Source organism: Equus asinus, chromosome 9 (genome assembly GCF_041296235.1).
Source record: "Equus asinus isolate D_3611 breed Donkey chromosome 9, EquAss-T2T_v2, whole genome shotgun sequence".
Lineage (NCBI taxonomy): Eukaryota > Metazoa > Chordata > Mammalia > Perissodactyla > Equidae > Equus > Equus asinus.
The window spans coordinates 30,750,304-30,767,056 of record NC_091798.1 but is presented as its reverse complement, the minus strand read 5'-3'; the positions used below and the strand labels follow the sequence as shown (position 1 = coordinate 30,767,056).

At 40.6% G+C, this 16,753-nt stretch overlaps 1 protein-coding gene across 10 annotated transcripts in view; it reads left to right on the top strand.

Moving 5' to 3' along the window:
• Nucleotides 1–321: 321 nt before the first annotated feature.
• ARHGEF37 (Rho guanine nucleotide exchange factor 37) overlaps nt 322–16,753 on the top strand; it is a 50,442-nt gene continuing 34,010 nt past the window's right edge. Inside the window, exons 1-2 of one of the 10 annotated variants that reach the window (XM_070517205.1) lie at nt 813–1,120; nt 3,336–3,455. In XM_070517205.1, coding sequence (XP_070373306.1) covers nt 3,413–3,455 — 43 coding nt within the window. In that variant the 5' untranslated portion in view covers nt 813–1,120; nt 3,336–3,412. Of the gene's footprint in view, nt 755–812; nt 1,343–3,332; nt 3,475–16,341; nt 16,387–16,557; nt 16,581–16,753 lie in introns of those variants that run through there. The other 9 variants (XM_070517206.1, XM_070517203.1, XM_070517204.1 and 6 more) reach the window with 9 other exon arrangements.

Below are 16,753 nucleotides of genomic sequence, written 5' to 3'. Positions count from 1 at the left end.
CTTTGTAACTTTGTGACAGTGGACAGGTTACATTCATTTCTTTAGCCTCGTCTTTCTCTCTAAAATAGGATAATAATAATAATAAGCATACCTATCTCTCAGAGAAGCTGTGAATGAGATAAATGAGAAAATACAAGTAAAATGTTTAGTATAGTACCTGGCACTTAGTAAGCCATGTTACTACTGCTATCACCAATCACAATAAATAATAAGCCCTAATCATGACAATGAGAATAAACCTTAGAACCGGGAGGATTTAGAAAAGTTAATCTAGTCCATTAATGAGTCCACAAATAAGGTCTGGTGGCCCTGCCTTTCCCTATTTTGCGTAGCAATTATCACCTTCAATTGTGTTCAACGTCTGACTTACCCCGAAGAGGGCGGGGACCTTGTCTGTCAGGTTGACAGCTGGATAGTTAGTACTTAGACCAGAGTCCTGCTCACGGTAGTGAGAGAGTGGACGAACAGCTTCCTATCATAGAGGAGAAACTGGGGCGCAGCGAGGCTGGCAGACTTGTCTAAGATTGCGCACAGGGCTCCCGGGAGAGCTGGGACAAGAACTCAGAGGTCCTGGGCAGCCGACACTTATAATTCAATCAAGGTCCAGCCCGGGAGTTTGGTGATTCGGGAACGAACACTGACAGACATCCAGTGATTCAGAGTCAACATTCCCACCGTGTGGCCTAAGTGCTGACCTGTGTTTTGGGGGTGACGAGCTGGAGCAAGGAGAAGACGGCTTAATGAGAAGCCGCCGGTATGTGGGTCCCGTGGGTGGGTCCCCGGGCGCGGCGCTAACACCCACTTGCAACGCTCCGTGCTGGCTGCAGGCCAGCGCTCGGCTGCCGCCGGGCCATGCCGGCTAGGGGAGGGCCACCCCGGCTGAGGCCGACTCCCGGGAGCCGCGAGGGGAAAACAACCCGGCTCCAAATAGACAATTAACAAAGGCTGGAGGCCCGGGCCCCTCGCGGCGCACACGCGCACGCCGCGTGGGCAGAGCCGCGCCCGCCCGCGCCCTCCGTGGGAACTGCGGCGCCCCCCACCCCCACCCCGCTCCCGGCCGGGCTGCGCGGTCCCCTGGGGGCCGAGCTCCGCGCTGGAGCGCCGGCACCTTGCGCGCGCGGTGAGTGCGCCCGGGCGATTGGGGCCGGCGGGCTGGGGCCGGCGAGAGGCGCGGGAAAGCAGCTGCTGGTCCTTCCAGAAAGGGAGGTGGGGGACGCGGGAGCGACGACGCGCGGTCCCCCTTGCTCGGTAGCTAGCTTTGTGGATCCTTCTGGGAGTGCCGGCAACCTGATCCACGTGACCCGACCGCGTCGTTTTACAGGTGGGAAACAGGCCCAGAGAGGTAAGCTGGTCTAGTAAAAACTAATTGGTGTTCTTTGTATCTGTTTTTATATCCTGCCTGCTTCAGTGGAGGATTTGGGGTGACTTTTAATAAGAATCCATATGTTAAAACCATGGAATAATACAAACAATGGTAAAGATCCTTGCCAAAGAAAGTATAATTATAAATAGACAGTCAAGGCCAGGAGGAAAGAGAACGGAAGTCTGCCGTCCATAGGTGAGCTGCCTTGGCCGAGCTCCTGGGAAAAGTAGTGCCAAAGCTGCGACTAGGAGCCTGAACGTCCCGTACCGCCATAGTGCTCCCTGCACAGTAAGCGCCAGGACCTTGTGGGGGAAGGAGAAGCTGACAGCCTGCCCAGCACTGGTTCTTAACCTTCTTGGGATCACTGACCCCTTAGAAATCTGGGTCCCCTGCCCACAGAGGGCCTCACACACAGCCTGGCAGTTTGAGATTTGACATGAAGCATTCCTGCTGTCAGGATTGGCTGACAGCTGGCGCTCAGGCCACGCCGCTTCAGAGCAGTGTATTTGCTCCTTTTAAAGGGAGGCAGCTGGTGAAGGAGCGAATACCCCCTGTGAGTCCACACGGAATCCTGACACCGCCAGCTGTGGGATCTGGGACTCATGGTTTAATCTCTCCAAGGTCCAGTTTTCTTTGTAAAATAGAGATAAGATGGTCTGCTTTGTCCTTCAGGTTATTGTCAGACTTAAGAATGGATGCTGATCCCAGTGCCTGGCATGTAGTAGATGCTCAACCAAAGTGCTGGCGTGCATAATCCAGTGCATCACAGCTGTGCCAGTTAGGAAAGGGTGATGACCTGGAGGAAATTGGGCTGTATCTGAAATAAAATAAAAATTTAAAAATTGTAAACATGCAAATATAAAGTCAACCCTATTATGACTTACAAACCAGGTACATACCTTGGTGATGGAAACCTAAATGAATGCACTTATTTAGAATAGTGCACTGCACTCGATATTTGACCCAAGGTAAAATGCTAAAAGGAGAAACTAATAGACTTTCTAATAAGGACTGTTTACTGGGACTCACTTGCTTCTTTTGAATGGAGCCGGCACCTGTGTAGTTTTTAAATGAAAGGACATACGTGGGGACTTGGGCAGCACCCAGTCTTGCCTGGCATTGGAGGTTGGGCTGAGTTTCTGCCAGGGTACAGGAGTTGCTTGGCGGTTGGCTCACGTCCCTCTTGGATCAGCAGCTTGCTGTGGTAAACAGTGACTTGGTTGATTCTGCTCTAGATCAAATAAATGGCTTTTTATTTAACTGATGGGGGTGTGTGTCTTTGGGTGCTATAACTGAGGCAAGTGGCGTTTGTTGAGATTGATTGTCCAAACCTATTGTTGTTTATTGACAGGCTTCGGAACTTTAAAATCTGTGGCTCCAAAATTGTGAGGACAGGGCTTGTGCAGGCCTACTGATCTATCAAAAGAACTACTGTTACAAAATACTGTATTGTCTTCTTTCTCTGTCATTTTAGGCCTGGCACACGGAGCCAGGGAAATATGGCTTAGGGCAAATTCCTGCTATTTAATTTGGGTTAAGACATACACTACCTGTCTGGTGGGTTACATTCTTCACGTATTTATAAAGAGGAATTTTTCCTCTGAGAGAGAGGGGGACAGGAGAAGAGTGAGTGTATGTGCGTATGTCTGGAATTTCTCTTGCCGTCTCTCTGTCTCACCCCTAATCAGTCATTTCTCAACCCAGAGAAATCCGTTTTCTGCAGGCTCAGTGACCTTGGCAAATTTCTTCCCTTCTGGCTCTGTGGCCTGATTTTGTATCATAGGAGGCCTGTGGCAAAGTTTTTTCTAATTTGACCTTTAGGTTCCAAACATCAGCACCCCGTGGTACATCACAGAGTGAACAGGCTCCCTCTCTTCGGCAAAGGCCCTTTCTTAGAAGGTGGCCCGTGCCCCCTTTGTTGTGTTTTCCCCTCCAGACTCACTGCCTCATTCCTTCAACCATTCCTTAGCAGGACCAGATTAAGAGCAGGATTTCTCAAGAAATGATCTACAGACCACGTGCATCAGAATCACCTAGGGGCCTGTTAGAATGCCCACCCCTGACCTACTGAATCAGGATCTTCAAGAGCGGGGTGAGAGTTTGTGTGCCTAGTAAGTGCTCCTGGTGATTCTTATGCACCTTTGGTGCCTGTGTGTGTGCTGGGGGGTGGGGATTGGTGGTGGGGAACTACTAATTCTTTATAAATTTCTCTATTGTTTGTCTAGTTATGTAGTGAGGAAGAGCCTCTTTTCTCATTTAAACAAACAACCAACTCATGATGTCTAAAGAAGATATATAGATGGCAAATAAGCACTTGAAAAGATGCTGGAGATCATTAGTCATTGGGGAAATGCACGTTAAAAGCACAGTATCACTTTATACCTATCAGGTTGGCTAAAATTGAAAAGACTATACCAAGTGTTGACAAGGCTATGGAGGAACTGGAACTCTTATATACTGTTGATGGGAATGTAAAATGATAGAACCACTTTTTTAAAAGTTTGACATTTTAACAAGTCAAATATACACCTATGATGTGATCCAGACATTCCTAGGTCCAGCTTTATTACAAGAGAGAAACAGGAGACAACCGATTGTTTGTCCAGTGCATGGATATATAAACTGTTTTATATCCATACAATAGAATACTGCTCAGCATTAAAAAATAATGAACTATTGATACATGCTGTGACATGGATGGATCTCCAAATAGTTTTGCCAAAAGAAATAAACTAGCTTTTAGAAAGTACACACTGTATAATTCCATTTATATAAAATTCAAGGGGAGTTGCTATCTCTTAGCTGACCTCAAATTTTTGGTGGCTTCTAAGAGTTGCGTATGATCATATTAGTCTAACTCCACATGCAATAGTGTCATTGGCAATCTGATCATTATTCTGCCCATGTTCATTCATTCATTCATTCAATTAATTGAGCACCTGCTATGTGCTAGATGTAGAGTAGACACCAGGTAATGCATTCATGAATAAAAGAGACTTGATCCCTTCCCTTGTGGAGCTTACACTTTATTGAATCAGCCAGTAAAACAAATAGAATAAAAATAATTACTGGGGGAAAGGAGTGGTTCTTTGGAAGGGGATGGGAGTCAGGGAAGACTTGCCCGGGTTTTGAACAGAGAAGTAAAGCATTCAGTTCCATGTTTTTGAGTGACGGCTCCCCGCTAGTGCTGTGCATCCTCTCAGGAGGCTGTTGTACTCATCCAGCAGAAAGGAGATGGAGGTTTAGACTCAGGTGATCTTAGAAATGGAAAGCGCTGAAGGAACTGATGGGTAGCCTTACTAAAACAAGGCAGATCCCAGAGGTTGACACTGATTAACACTTTGCGTTCAGTAGTGTCGTCAGTTTTTAGTCCATATTACTGTCCTGTTGCCTGCCCCCAGCGTCTATAACCACGTCTTATTCTATCGCTGCATTTTATTTCTTACATGTAAGGATGTCATGTGAGACAGTCAACACCTCGCTGGTCCAGTTATACTAGCCTACAGCATTCCTTTAATCTACTGACCTAATTGACCTTCCATAAGGAAATGAGAGTAGTTTGGCATTACTTGTTTTTTTTTAAGTTTATTTTTTAAATTATAGTCATAATAGTTTGTAACATTGTGAAATTTCAGTTGTACATTATTATTTGTCAGACACCATAATAAGTGTGCCCCTTCACCCCTTGTGTCCACCCTCCACCCCCCGTCCCCCTGGTAACCACTAAACTGTTCTCTTTGTCCGTAAGTTTATGTTCCACAAATAAGTGAAATCATATGGCGTTTATCTTTTTCTGACTTATTTTACTTAACATAACACCCTCAAGGAACATCCATGTGGTTGCGAATAGGACAAATTTGTCTTTGCTATGGCTGAGTAGTATTCCATTATATATATATATATATACACATCACATCTTCTTTATCCATTCACCAGTTGATGAGCACTTGGATTGCTTCCACGTCTTGGCTATTGTGAATAATGCTGCAATGAACATAGGGGTGCATAAGCCTCTTTGTAGTGTTGATTTCAAGTTCTTTGATAAATACCTAATAGTGGGATGACTGGATCATATGGTATTTCTATTTTTAATTTTTTGAGAAATCTCCATACTGTTTTCCGTAGTGGCTGCACCAGTTTGCATTCCCACCAGCAGTGTATGAGGGTGCCCTTTTCTCCACAACCTCTCGGACATTTGTTATTTTTTGTCTTGGTGATTGTAGCCATTTTAATGGGCGTAAGATGATATCTACGTGTAGTTTTGATTTGCATTTCCCTGATGATTGGTGATGTTGAACATCTTTTCATGTGCCTATTGGCCATCTGTATATCATCTTTGGAAAAATGTCTATTCATATCATCTGCCCATTGTTGGATGGAGTTGTTTGTTTGTTTGTAGTTCAGTTGTATGAGTTCTTTATGTATTATGGAGATTAACCCCTTGTCAGATATATGATTTGCAAATATTTTTCCCGGTTGGTGGGTTATCTTTTCGTTTTGATCCTGGTTTCTGTTGCCTTCCAGAAGCTCTTTAGTCTGAAGTCCTACTTCTTTATCTTTTCTTTTGTTTCCCTTGTCTGAGTAGACATGGTATTCAAAAAGATCCTTTTAAGGCTGATGTCAACGAATGTACTGCCTATATTTTCTTCCAGAAGTTTTATGGTTTCAGGTCTTACTTTCAAGTCTTTGGTCCATTTTGAGTCTATTTTTGTGTATGGAGAAAGATAATGGTCAACTATCATTCTTTTGCATGTGGCTGTCCAGTTTTCCCAAGACTGTTTATTGAAGAGGCTTTCCTTTCTCCATTGTATGTTCTCAGCTCCTTTGTTAAAGATTAGCTGTCTGTAGATGTGTGGTTTTATTTCTAGGCTTTCAATTCTGTTCCGTTGATCTCTGTGCCTATTTTTGTACCAGTACCATGCTGTTTTGACTACTGTAGCTTTGTAGTATATTTTGAAGTCTGGGATTGTGATGCCTTCAGCTTTGTTCTTTTTCTCAGGATTGCTTTAGCTATTTGAGGTCTTTGGTTGCCCCCTATGAATTTTAGGATTCTTTGTTCTATTTACATGAAGAATGTCATTGGGATTCTGATTGGGATTGCACTGAATCTGTAGATTGCTTTAGGTAGTATGGACATTTTAACTATGTTTATTCTTCTGATCCATGTGCATAGAATATCTTTCCATTTCTTTATGTCATTATCAATTTCGTTAATGTGTTATAGTTTTCCTTGTATAGGTCTTTCACCTCCTTGTTTAAATTTCTTCCTAGATATTTTATTCTTTTGTTGAGATTGTAAATGGGATTGTACTCTTGAGTTCTCATTCTTTTAGTTCGTTATTGGAGTATATAAATGCCACTGATTTTTGTAAGTTGATTTTGTATCCTGCAACTTTCTGTAGTTGTTGTAGTTTTCTGATGGATTCTTTAGGGTTTTCTATATATAAAATCGTGTTGTTTGTAAACAGCGAGAGTTTCACTTCTTCAATGCCTATTTGGATTCCTTTTATTTCTTTTTCTTGCCTAATTGTTCTGGCCAAAACCTCTAGTACCATGTTGAGTAAGAGTGGGGAGAGTGAGCACCCTTGTCTTGTTCCTGTTCGCAGAGGAATGGCTTTCAGTTTATCTGCATTGAGTATGATGTTGGCTGTGGGTTTGTCATATATGGCCTTTAGTATGTTGAGGTACTTTCCTTCTATACCCATTTTATTGAGAGTTTTTATCATGAATAGATGTTGGTTCTTGTCAGATGCTTTCTCTGCATCTATTGAGATTATCATGTGGTTTTTGTTCCTCCTTTTGTTAATGCGGTGTATCACATTTATTGATTTGTGGATGTTGAACCGTCCCTGTGTGCCTGGTATGAATCCAGCTTGATCATGGTGTATGATCTTGTTAATGTATTGCTGTATTTGATTTGCCAATATTTTGTTGAGGATTTTTGCATCTGTGTTCATCAGTGATATTGGCCTGGAATTTTACTTCTTTGTGTTCCCCTTGTTTGGCTTTGGTATCAGGGTGATGTTGGCCTCCTAGAATGTGTTAGGAATTTTTCCATCTTCCTCAATTTTTTGGAATAGTTTGAGAAGGATAGGTAATACATCTTCTTTGAATGTTTGGTAGAATTCTCCAGAGAAGCCGTCTGGTCCTGGACTTTTATTTTTTGGGAGGTTTTTATGATTTGTTTTTTTGTTTTCTGTTTTGTTAACCTATGCTGGCCCCAAGTGATCTCTGTTTCGCTTTCAAAGGGCTGACAGACCATCTGTTTTACTCAAGTGGCAGAAACCCAATTCAGAGTGGCTTAGGCCACAGTGGGGTGGGGAATGAAAATGTATTAGCTCATATAAAAAAATGCAAAAGGCATCAGTCTCCATCGTGGCTGGACTGAATGCCATCAAGGCTCAGTCTCATAGTCTCTCCATTTCTGAACTCCATTTCTTTGGGATTAGCTGCATGCTCAGTTAGGCTCTGGTGTGTAGTTCTTAATACTTATTATTATCATCATGATTAGCTGTCCTCATCATCTGCTTGAATATGATCAGCCAAGTGTCCTTAGACAACTTCTTCATCCATCTGATCCACGATGATGCTACTCTTTCCAGTTTAACAATAATAGTAACAAAAACAGCAGCTACTATTATTGAGAGCTTACCTTGTACCAGACACTCTTGTTAGACGCTTTACATGGATTATCTATGAAACCTTATAACAACCCTATAAGGAAGGTTCTATAATTATCCCAGGAAAGCCAGCCAATTGATTGCAGGATCAGAATTTGAAATCAGGTTTTCTGGGTCTAGAGTCTGGGCCCCAAACCTTCACAAGGCCTCCTGCAGTCACTGTTTAGGGCTAAGAAGAGAGAAGCAAAGCCATCAAATAGTATGCCTATTTCTTAACTTTTTCTGAACATGAATCTTAAAATACACTTGGCAATCATAGTACGGGGCAGAACTTTGGAGGTTATTCTTACAATTTTGTCAATCCCCAGTCCTTCTGGGTTTTAGAGTTCTGGAAGCTCTTTGTACAGGACCCTCCCATATCTTTATAAGCTGGTTTCATTAGCCGGGATCTCTATGTAGCCACTCTTGTTTCTATAGGTATTTCCTCCCTTTATTCTTCAACAGAGTCTTTTACTCTCATGATGCCTGAACGTCACCTGTGACAGCCTTCCATGAATCCTAATCTCTAGAGTCTCAGAACAGAGGTTTTACGTCCTTTTTTTTTTCCTTAAATGCTTAAATTGACCTTCCTTTAAAACCTGGGGGATGTTCAACTTTCCCTCCTTCTGAAAGAACTTTGAGATGATGGTTTCACTTGCCCTGGGCATCTGCTTACTTCCATTTCTCCATTCAGTTCCTTTGGTTGGTCAGAATTAGGTTTGGACTATCATTTCCCCTTGTTACTACTTCTGTCTTGAAAGTGATGAAATGATCAGGAAGTCCATAACATTATAACATTTCCTTCCTTAGTTCCTCTGCTTTTAGTGGAATGAAACTTGGAGCAAATAACCAGCTATTTTAAATGCCCCATCCTTATTTTAGAGCCATTGTTTTCTTGATCTTTGTGTCCACAGAATCCAGGAAAGTGCTTCGCCTGATGTAGCTGCTCCAAATATTTGTTGAATGAATATGTGAATGCCCAAATTCTTCTGTGTTGGTGTGGACACAGGAAAAGAGAATTAAGTGTTTTATCCTCTCCTAGAGTCAGAAGCAGTTGCTGCAGAACATTCCACAGGCATTTCTTTTTAACACTATTCTATGTGCTAGACTGATTTTAGTTCTTTTTTTTTTTAGGAAGATTAGCCCTGAGCTAACTGCTGCCAATCCTCCTCTTTTTGCTGGGGAAGACTGGCCCTGAGCTAACATCCGTGCCCATCTTCCTCCACTTTATATGTGGGACGCCTGCCACAGCATGGCTTGCCAAGCAGTGCCATGTCCGCACCCGGGATCCAAACTGGCGAACGAACCCTGGGCCACTGAAGCAGAATGTGTGCACTTAACCGCCATGCTACCAGGCAGGCCCCTAATTTTAGTTCTTAATTGCCTACCATAGGGCATCAAAGAGATATCAGGAATAAGGATGGACTGGATGATAAGGAAAACCACATTTTTTTGGAGTATGTTCTCCAAGACAAGCCTCCTTATCAGGCCAGACCAGGAAATGGAACAAGGGTGCCCAGCTTGCTATCGCAGGCTTTTAAGTTGCATTTGTCCTGAGAGTATTGCAAAGATAGTGGATAACGTAGGCTATATATTTTGTTTGTTTTTAACTTTTTATTTTGAAATAATTATAGATCAATATGAAGTTGCAAGGATGATACAGAGAAATTCTCTGTACCCTTCACCAGATTCCTCCTATAGTTACATCTTATTTAAATATAGCACTATATCAAAACCAGGGAACTGACATCGGTATAGTATATGTGCATGATTGTTCTACGCCATTTTGTCACATGTGTAGATTTGAGTAACCTCCTCCTCAGTGTAAGATAGAATCTGTTTTATCACCACAAAGTTCTCCCTGATGCTGTTTCTTTATGGTCACACCCACCTGCCCTCCATCCTCTGTTCTCTGTCTCTATAAAATTGTATCTTATATAAAGGAAATCACACAGTATGTAACCTTTTCAGGTTGTTTTTTTGCAGGCAGGATGATACACTCAAGAACCTTGCAAGTTGCTGCAGTGTAACAATAGTTCATGTCTTTTTATTTCTGAGTATTCCGTGATAGTGGATGTACCACAGCTTTTTTTTAATCATTCACCTCCTAAATACACCTATTAAAACAACATTTTGGTTGTTTCAGTTTTTGGCCGTTACAAATAAAGTTTCTATGAACATTTGTGGGCAGGTTTTTATGTGGACAGAAGTTTTCTTTCTCTTGAATAGATGCCCTGAGGTGTGATTGCTGATAAGTGTATGTTTAGTTTTTAAAGAAACTGACAAACTATTTTCCAGAGCGGCTGTACCGTTTCACAGTCCCACGAGCAATGTATGAGAGATCCAGTTTCTCCACATCCTTGCCAGCATTTAGTGTTATATAATATTTTTTTGTAACAGCTTTATTGAGATATAATTCACATCATATAATTCAGTCATTTCAAGTGTACAAATCAAAAGTTTTTAGTATATATTTAATATATTTAGTATATTTAATGTATATTTAGTATGTTTAGTATATATTTAGTTTTAGTTGTACAACCATCACCACAATAAATTTAGAACATATTCATCACCCCCAAAAGAAACCCTGCACCCAATAGCCACCATACCCCAAAACCCTATGCCTTCAGCCCTGGAAGCCACTAATGTACTTTCTGTTTCTAAGATTTGCCTATTCTGGATGTTTCATATAAATGGAATTATAAAATATAAGGTCCTTCGTGACTGACTTCTTTCACTCAGCATAATGTTTTCAAGACTCATCCATGTTGTAGCACATATCAGTACTTCGTTCTTTGTCATTGCCAAATAATATATAGTATTTTTAAAGAAATGCAAGTGTGTTTCTTTCCATTACATGGGTATACAGTGAGAGATAACAAAATGCTGCTAAAGAGAGGCTTTGCCCAGCCTGCTTGGAGGTCTAGACTGCAATTAACCTATGCAAATTATTGCTATTTTAAATAGTCAGCAGTTCTCTGTAAAGTATTGCTTACGCTTTTTGTTTATTGAGCAACAGTTCTGAGTAGGGGAACCTGAGCAGCTCCCCTGAAATCCTGTCGTGATCTTTCTAGAGAAGCTACGCACAGGGTGGTGAGTGTCAGCGATTCAGGTCAGGGACATGTCAGCAGACCACAGGCAGTGTTGGAGCTGGAATAGAGCTGTGCATCAGGCAGATGCATTCCGGGATCTTTCTGGGCCCTTTGCCTTCTGAATAACCTTGCTCTCCCCAAACACTTTGTTTACATGCTATCTGACCCACGGGTTGGTGCTCATGGCATAGGACAGAAACTTCTACTGCTGCTAATACATTCAAATAGACCATTTATGTTTGCAAAAATGTATTAATCACCAGTATTGTGAGGTACAGAGGAGGACACAAGATGAACGGGTGCTCATCTGTTCTCTAAGAGCTTAACATTTAGCCATGGAGATGAGGCATAGCCCTAAATAACCGGAGTACAAGGTTGAATGGGATGTGTGCCACTTTAAATATTAGGAAATATTTTAACCATCCAGAAAAGAACAAAGAACAATAAAACAAATTCCCATGTTCTTACCATCTAGCTTTGTTTAATTTTAACATTGTTGCCGTATTTGCTTTGTTTTTTTTTAAAGAAATAAAACATCTCAGATACTCAGCAGTGAAAATGAAGGAATTATTGATACATGCAACAATTTATATAAATCTCCAGGGAATTATGCTGATAGAATACAGTCAATCCCAAAAGGTCACAAACTGTACGATTTACACACATTCTTGAACTGACAAGATTATGGAAATGGAGAACAGATTCCTGGTTGCCAGGGATTAAGGATGGGATGGGGCTGGAGCCAAGTGGGTGAAAAGGCAACACGAGGGATCTTCCTGATGGAACCATTCTGTGCCTTGTCTGTATCAATGTCAGTATCCGGGTTGTAATATTGTACTTTGGTTTTGCCTGATGTTACCAATGGGGAAATTGGGTAAAGGGTACATGGAACCTCTATTATTTCTTACAACTGCATGTGAATCTATATCTCAAAATTAAAAGTTTAACTAAAAACCCCCTCAGATGCCATTAAGTCCCCTTTGATACTCTCCCCAGTTCCATTCCTCCGCCTCCCTCTCCAGAGTTTACCATTATCCTGAATTTATTGCCAATCACCTCCACAAAAATTTTAATACCTATGCTACATATGTATGTCCCTAAATAGTATCTAACATTGTTTTACATATTTTAAACTTTTAAAAATAGTATCATGTTGTATGTACCCTTCTGGGACTTGGGTTTTCTTTTTTTTTTTTTCCCCCTCTTTACAGTGTTTGCGAGGATGGCCATGTTGATACATGAATGTATAGTTTATTCCTTTTCACTTTTGTTCATAATTCCATTAAATGGCTATACTGTACGTTACTTATCCACTTTCCTTGGGACATTTAGGTTCTTTCTAATTTTCCGTTATTATCAACAGTGCTGCAGTCAACATTCTTGTCTACATTCCTTGTGTATATGTGGAGAAGTTTCTTGAAGGCAGGATATATGTAGGAGTAGCACTCCTTGACCTGACAGTGTGTGTATTTTCAGTGTTTCTGGATATTGCCAAATTGCTCTTTAGAGTGGTTGCAACAATTTACATTATTCGTATCAGTATATGAGACTTCCCATTCCTCTACAGTCTCACCAACAATTTAGTTTTATATTTTGCCAATCTGATGGGCATGAAATGGTACTCATTGTGGTTTTAATTATTAACATTTGCCTAGTTACTAGTGAATCGAGCATCTTTTCATTTGTGTGTTAGCGATTTAAATTTCTTCTTTTGTGGATTACCTGTTTGTACCTGTATCAGCCAGAGTTTAGTTGGAGATAACACAAATCATTCTATTTTAACCAGAAAGGGATTTACAAGAGGACATTAGGTACTTACCAAATTGGTGGAAGGGCTGGAGAAGCAGGTCACAGAATGGGCCTCTAGGAATGAGTCCAAAATCAATACTACAGGAAAGGCCCTCCGAGGGAGCTGCTACCCTCGGGAACAATCAGGAAACTGGAGAATTGGGAAGCTGCTGTCCCAGCTGCTGGCTTCAGGATTCCATGATTTTAGCCACAATGGAGTGCTGAAACTGTTGGCTTCAGAACAATGCAGTACCTGCCCCATTAAATGGATGCCTCAAGCGTGCCTTCCTTCCTACTTAACTCGGTTCTAAATTCAGGGCTCTCTTGAGACCGTCTGATTGGTGGGGCTGAAAACACGTCTTGCAGTCTTAGCTGCAAAGGAGTCTGGGAAGCTGGGTTTTAGCTCTCCAATTTCAGCATTACAGCAAGATCTAATAGAAGGAGGTTAAAACTGACATTGAATGAACCCAAACACTGTATTTGCAATGATATCATTTGTCTATTTTTCTTTTAGATTTCCCTGTTTTAATGATTCATAGTTCTTTATAAAGTCTAGATATTAAACTTTTGCAGGTTACGTTCATTACAAGTATCTTCTGGTTTGAGGCCTCTCTTTTCCTTTTTTTAAAAAAAATTTTAAATTTTTCTTTCTTCTCCCCAGAGCCCCCCAGTACATAGTTGTATATTTTAGTTGTGGGTCCTTCTAGTTGTGGCATGTGGGATGCTGCCCCAGCATGGCTCGACAAGTGGTACTAGGTCTGTGCCCAGAAGCCAAACTGGCGAAACCCTGGGCCACTGAAGTGGAGCATCCGAACTCAACCACTCTGCCACCGGGCCAGCCCCCTCTTTTCCTTTAGATTGTAGAATTGTTTATTAATAGAAGATTTCAGTATTATTGTGGTCAGATTGATCAGTCTTTATCAATCTTTTCTTTTGGGATTTCTACACTTTATGTCTTGTTGAAGAAACCCTTCTCGTCTGGAGAGCATAAAAATATTTTCCTCTAAGAATTTTAGAGTTTCGCATTTAAGATTTAGGTCTTTAATCCATCTGGACTTTATTTGGGGTGTGATGTGGTATTGTATTTGGTTATTTTTCTATATGGCAAGCTAATTATCCCATGGACCATCCTTTTCCCAGTGACTTATAATGACACTTATGTCATATATCAAGTTCCCATCTTTACCATGGTCTGTTTCTGGGCTCCCTACTCCATTCCACTGATCTATTTGTCAGTATCACCTGTGTCAGTATCAAACTGATAAATATTATCGTTTTCTAGTAGATCTAGATATCTGGTAAGACAGTTCCCCCTACATTGTTCTTCAGAATTGCCTTAGCTATTCTTACCCTCTTCCTTTTCCTTGTGTATTTTAGAATCATTCTATTATGTTCTACTAAAACAACAACAACAATCCTGTTGGGAGTTTTATTGGAATTGTATTGAATAACTTTGTAGAGAATTTTCATCTTTATGATACTGATTCTTCCTATCCATGAAAATAGTTCTTAAATGTATTCCAATAAAGTTTTATAATTTTCTTCCTAAAGATCTTGTACATCTTTTGTTAAATTAAGATATCTAGGAAGGAATAAATAGTAGTTATTTTTTGTTAAATTTTTTTATCATGCTATCTTTCTCTAAATTGTACTTGTACATACTGTTGTTGGCATATATAGGAATATGATTTATTTTTGAATATTGGTCTCCAGCAAAAATGAGGAGCTCTCACTTTTTCTCACATTTAGTTTTTGGTTCACATCAAAGCCATAAAAGCATGTAATTTAAAGGGATGGGTAGTTCTACCCTTGTTGTGAGAAAAGAGACAGATAATTCTGCAGCGTTTGTTATGGAAAACAGTCTGTCTACTTGTCTTTCGTTCCAGGCAATTCCTTCTATCATTTTAGCTGATTGTTTTAGTATTTACCTCCATATCTTTAAATAGCATACATATGCTGCTGCTTCTTGAGCTTTTGCTTTAGGCATTGTTCTTTGACTTTCTGCTATGAAAGATGAGGATTCAGCTATTTTTTTTACTCCTCCTTCACCACATATGTATAGCCTTCTTATTACCCTATCCTCTCCATATAGTTATACACAATATTAATTAGATCGCTTGTGTTATGTGTGTAAATTCTATTTATAACTGAACCAGGTAGTAACATATAATGACTTTCATCTTTTCTGCACAATTTTTTTGTTATAACAGTTATTTTTGTTTGTTGGTTTGTTTCTTAGTTTCATGTGTATTTATGTAATTATGCCTACAGAAACACCATATTCTCTATCAATTCAATAAATCTGTTCTCAAGACATTCTAGTGCCTTCTGAAGTACTCTCATCCAGACTGTTTGCTGTCCGCCTGTAGCCAATAGTCAATCCTAGGATTTCCCTTATTCCATCCTGGGGATTTCCTCAGTGCCTCTCCTACATTAGATCACCAATTCCCTGTATCTCATGTCTTCCTCTTGCTTGATTTATTTCTTTATTTTGATGGAGCACATTCTCCCATAGTTTCCTGAGAACAAGAATATACAGGAAAAAATAAAAATCTGGAAAAAAAAAAAAAAACCTCTATATAAAAAAAAAAATAAAAACAGAATGTACAAGGTAAATTCTCTAGGCCTTCCAGGTTCTGCAATTTCTCCTCATCCTGTTTAGATGTGGATTTTTTTAACTTATCCTGCTTGAGACTTGTACTTCCTACATCTAAGAATTCATAACTTTTATAAATTCTTGACAATTCTTTGTCTTATCTCTTCAAATATTGCCTCCCCTCACCCTCTTTATTCTTGCCTTCTGGAACTCAGATTTGATACACGGCCTTCTTATTTCAATATTCAGATCCCTTGAATTCTCTTTCAGATTTTCCATGCTTTTCTTTCTTTTTAGTAGTCCGGATAATTTCTTTGGATCTATCTGTCCCTTTACTATTTTTCTTTCCTAAATGTCTGTTTAATCTGTCCATTCGGTTTTTAATTTCAAAGACTAAATTTTTAATTTCTGTAAGTTCTACTTGGTGCTTTTAAAAAATCAAATAGGTCATTATTTCTTTTTATAGTGTTTTTTCTTTTCTCGCTCTATAGTCTCTGTCTGATCGTTTGATTATCTGATGTTCTTGGGGTCTAATCCTGCTCTTTGTTGTTTCTGATAATGCTCGCTCACAGTAGAGTTCTTGTAATTTTGGATTTTAAACTCATCTTCAGGACAAGATTATCTGTTAGCGTACCATGTAGCCTAGGTTAAGGATATGTCCCTTTGGAGACATTTTATTTGTCCTGTGGCCCCTCAGAGTAGCATTAGTCCAGAACTTTTTTGTTAATTTCTCAGTTTGGGGCTACTTGGACCAAATGTGTAGTATCAGTTTGAACCTAAAACTCAGAGAAAACAGGCCTATTGTTATGAATTTTCAGAGGAGTCTTTTTCCTCCCCCAGGACCCAAGCCAAGATGGAGAAACATCTTTGTCATCTTCTGTGTGGGTAGGGGGACATTTTTTTCTGAATCGCCATTTCGCTTAAGTCTTGAGGTCCCACTTCTGTGAAGGAGCTCGTCTCCTGTTCCTGCCTGGGCACTGATGCCCCTGTCCGTGTTTCACTGAGCGCAGCAGTGCCCTCTTCCAGCCCACCCTGTCCGCTTTGGCCACGGCTGTGTCAGCTCAGCTGCTCCTGCTCTGGTTTGTAGTTCCCTCTGTTTGGGAGCCCTGCCTGCTGATTTTCGTTACTCTCTTGCAAGTGCTGCCTTGCAGTGAAATGAAAGTGTGTTATAGCTGACCCAGCATTTCCAGGTGTTTTGTAGGAGGCAGCTTTTCAGGCCATCTGTCCGCAGTACTGCCATTGGTACTTTTTA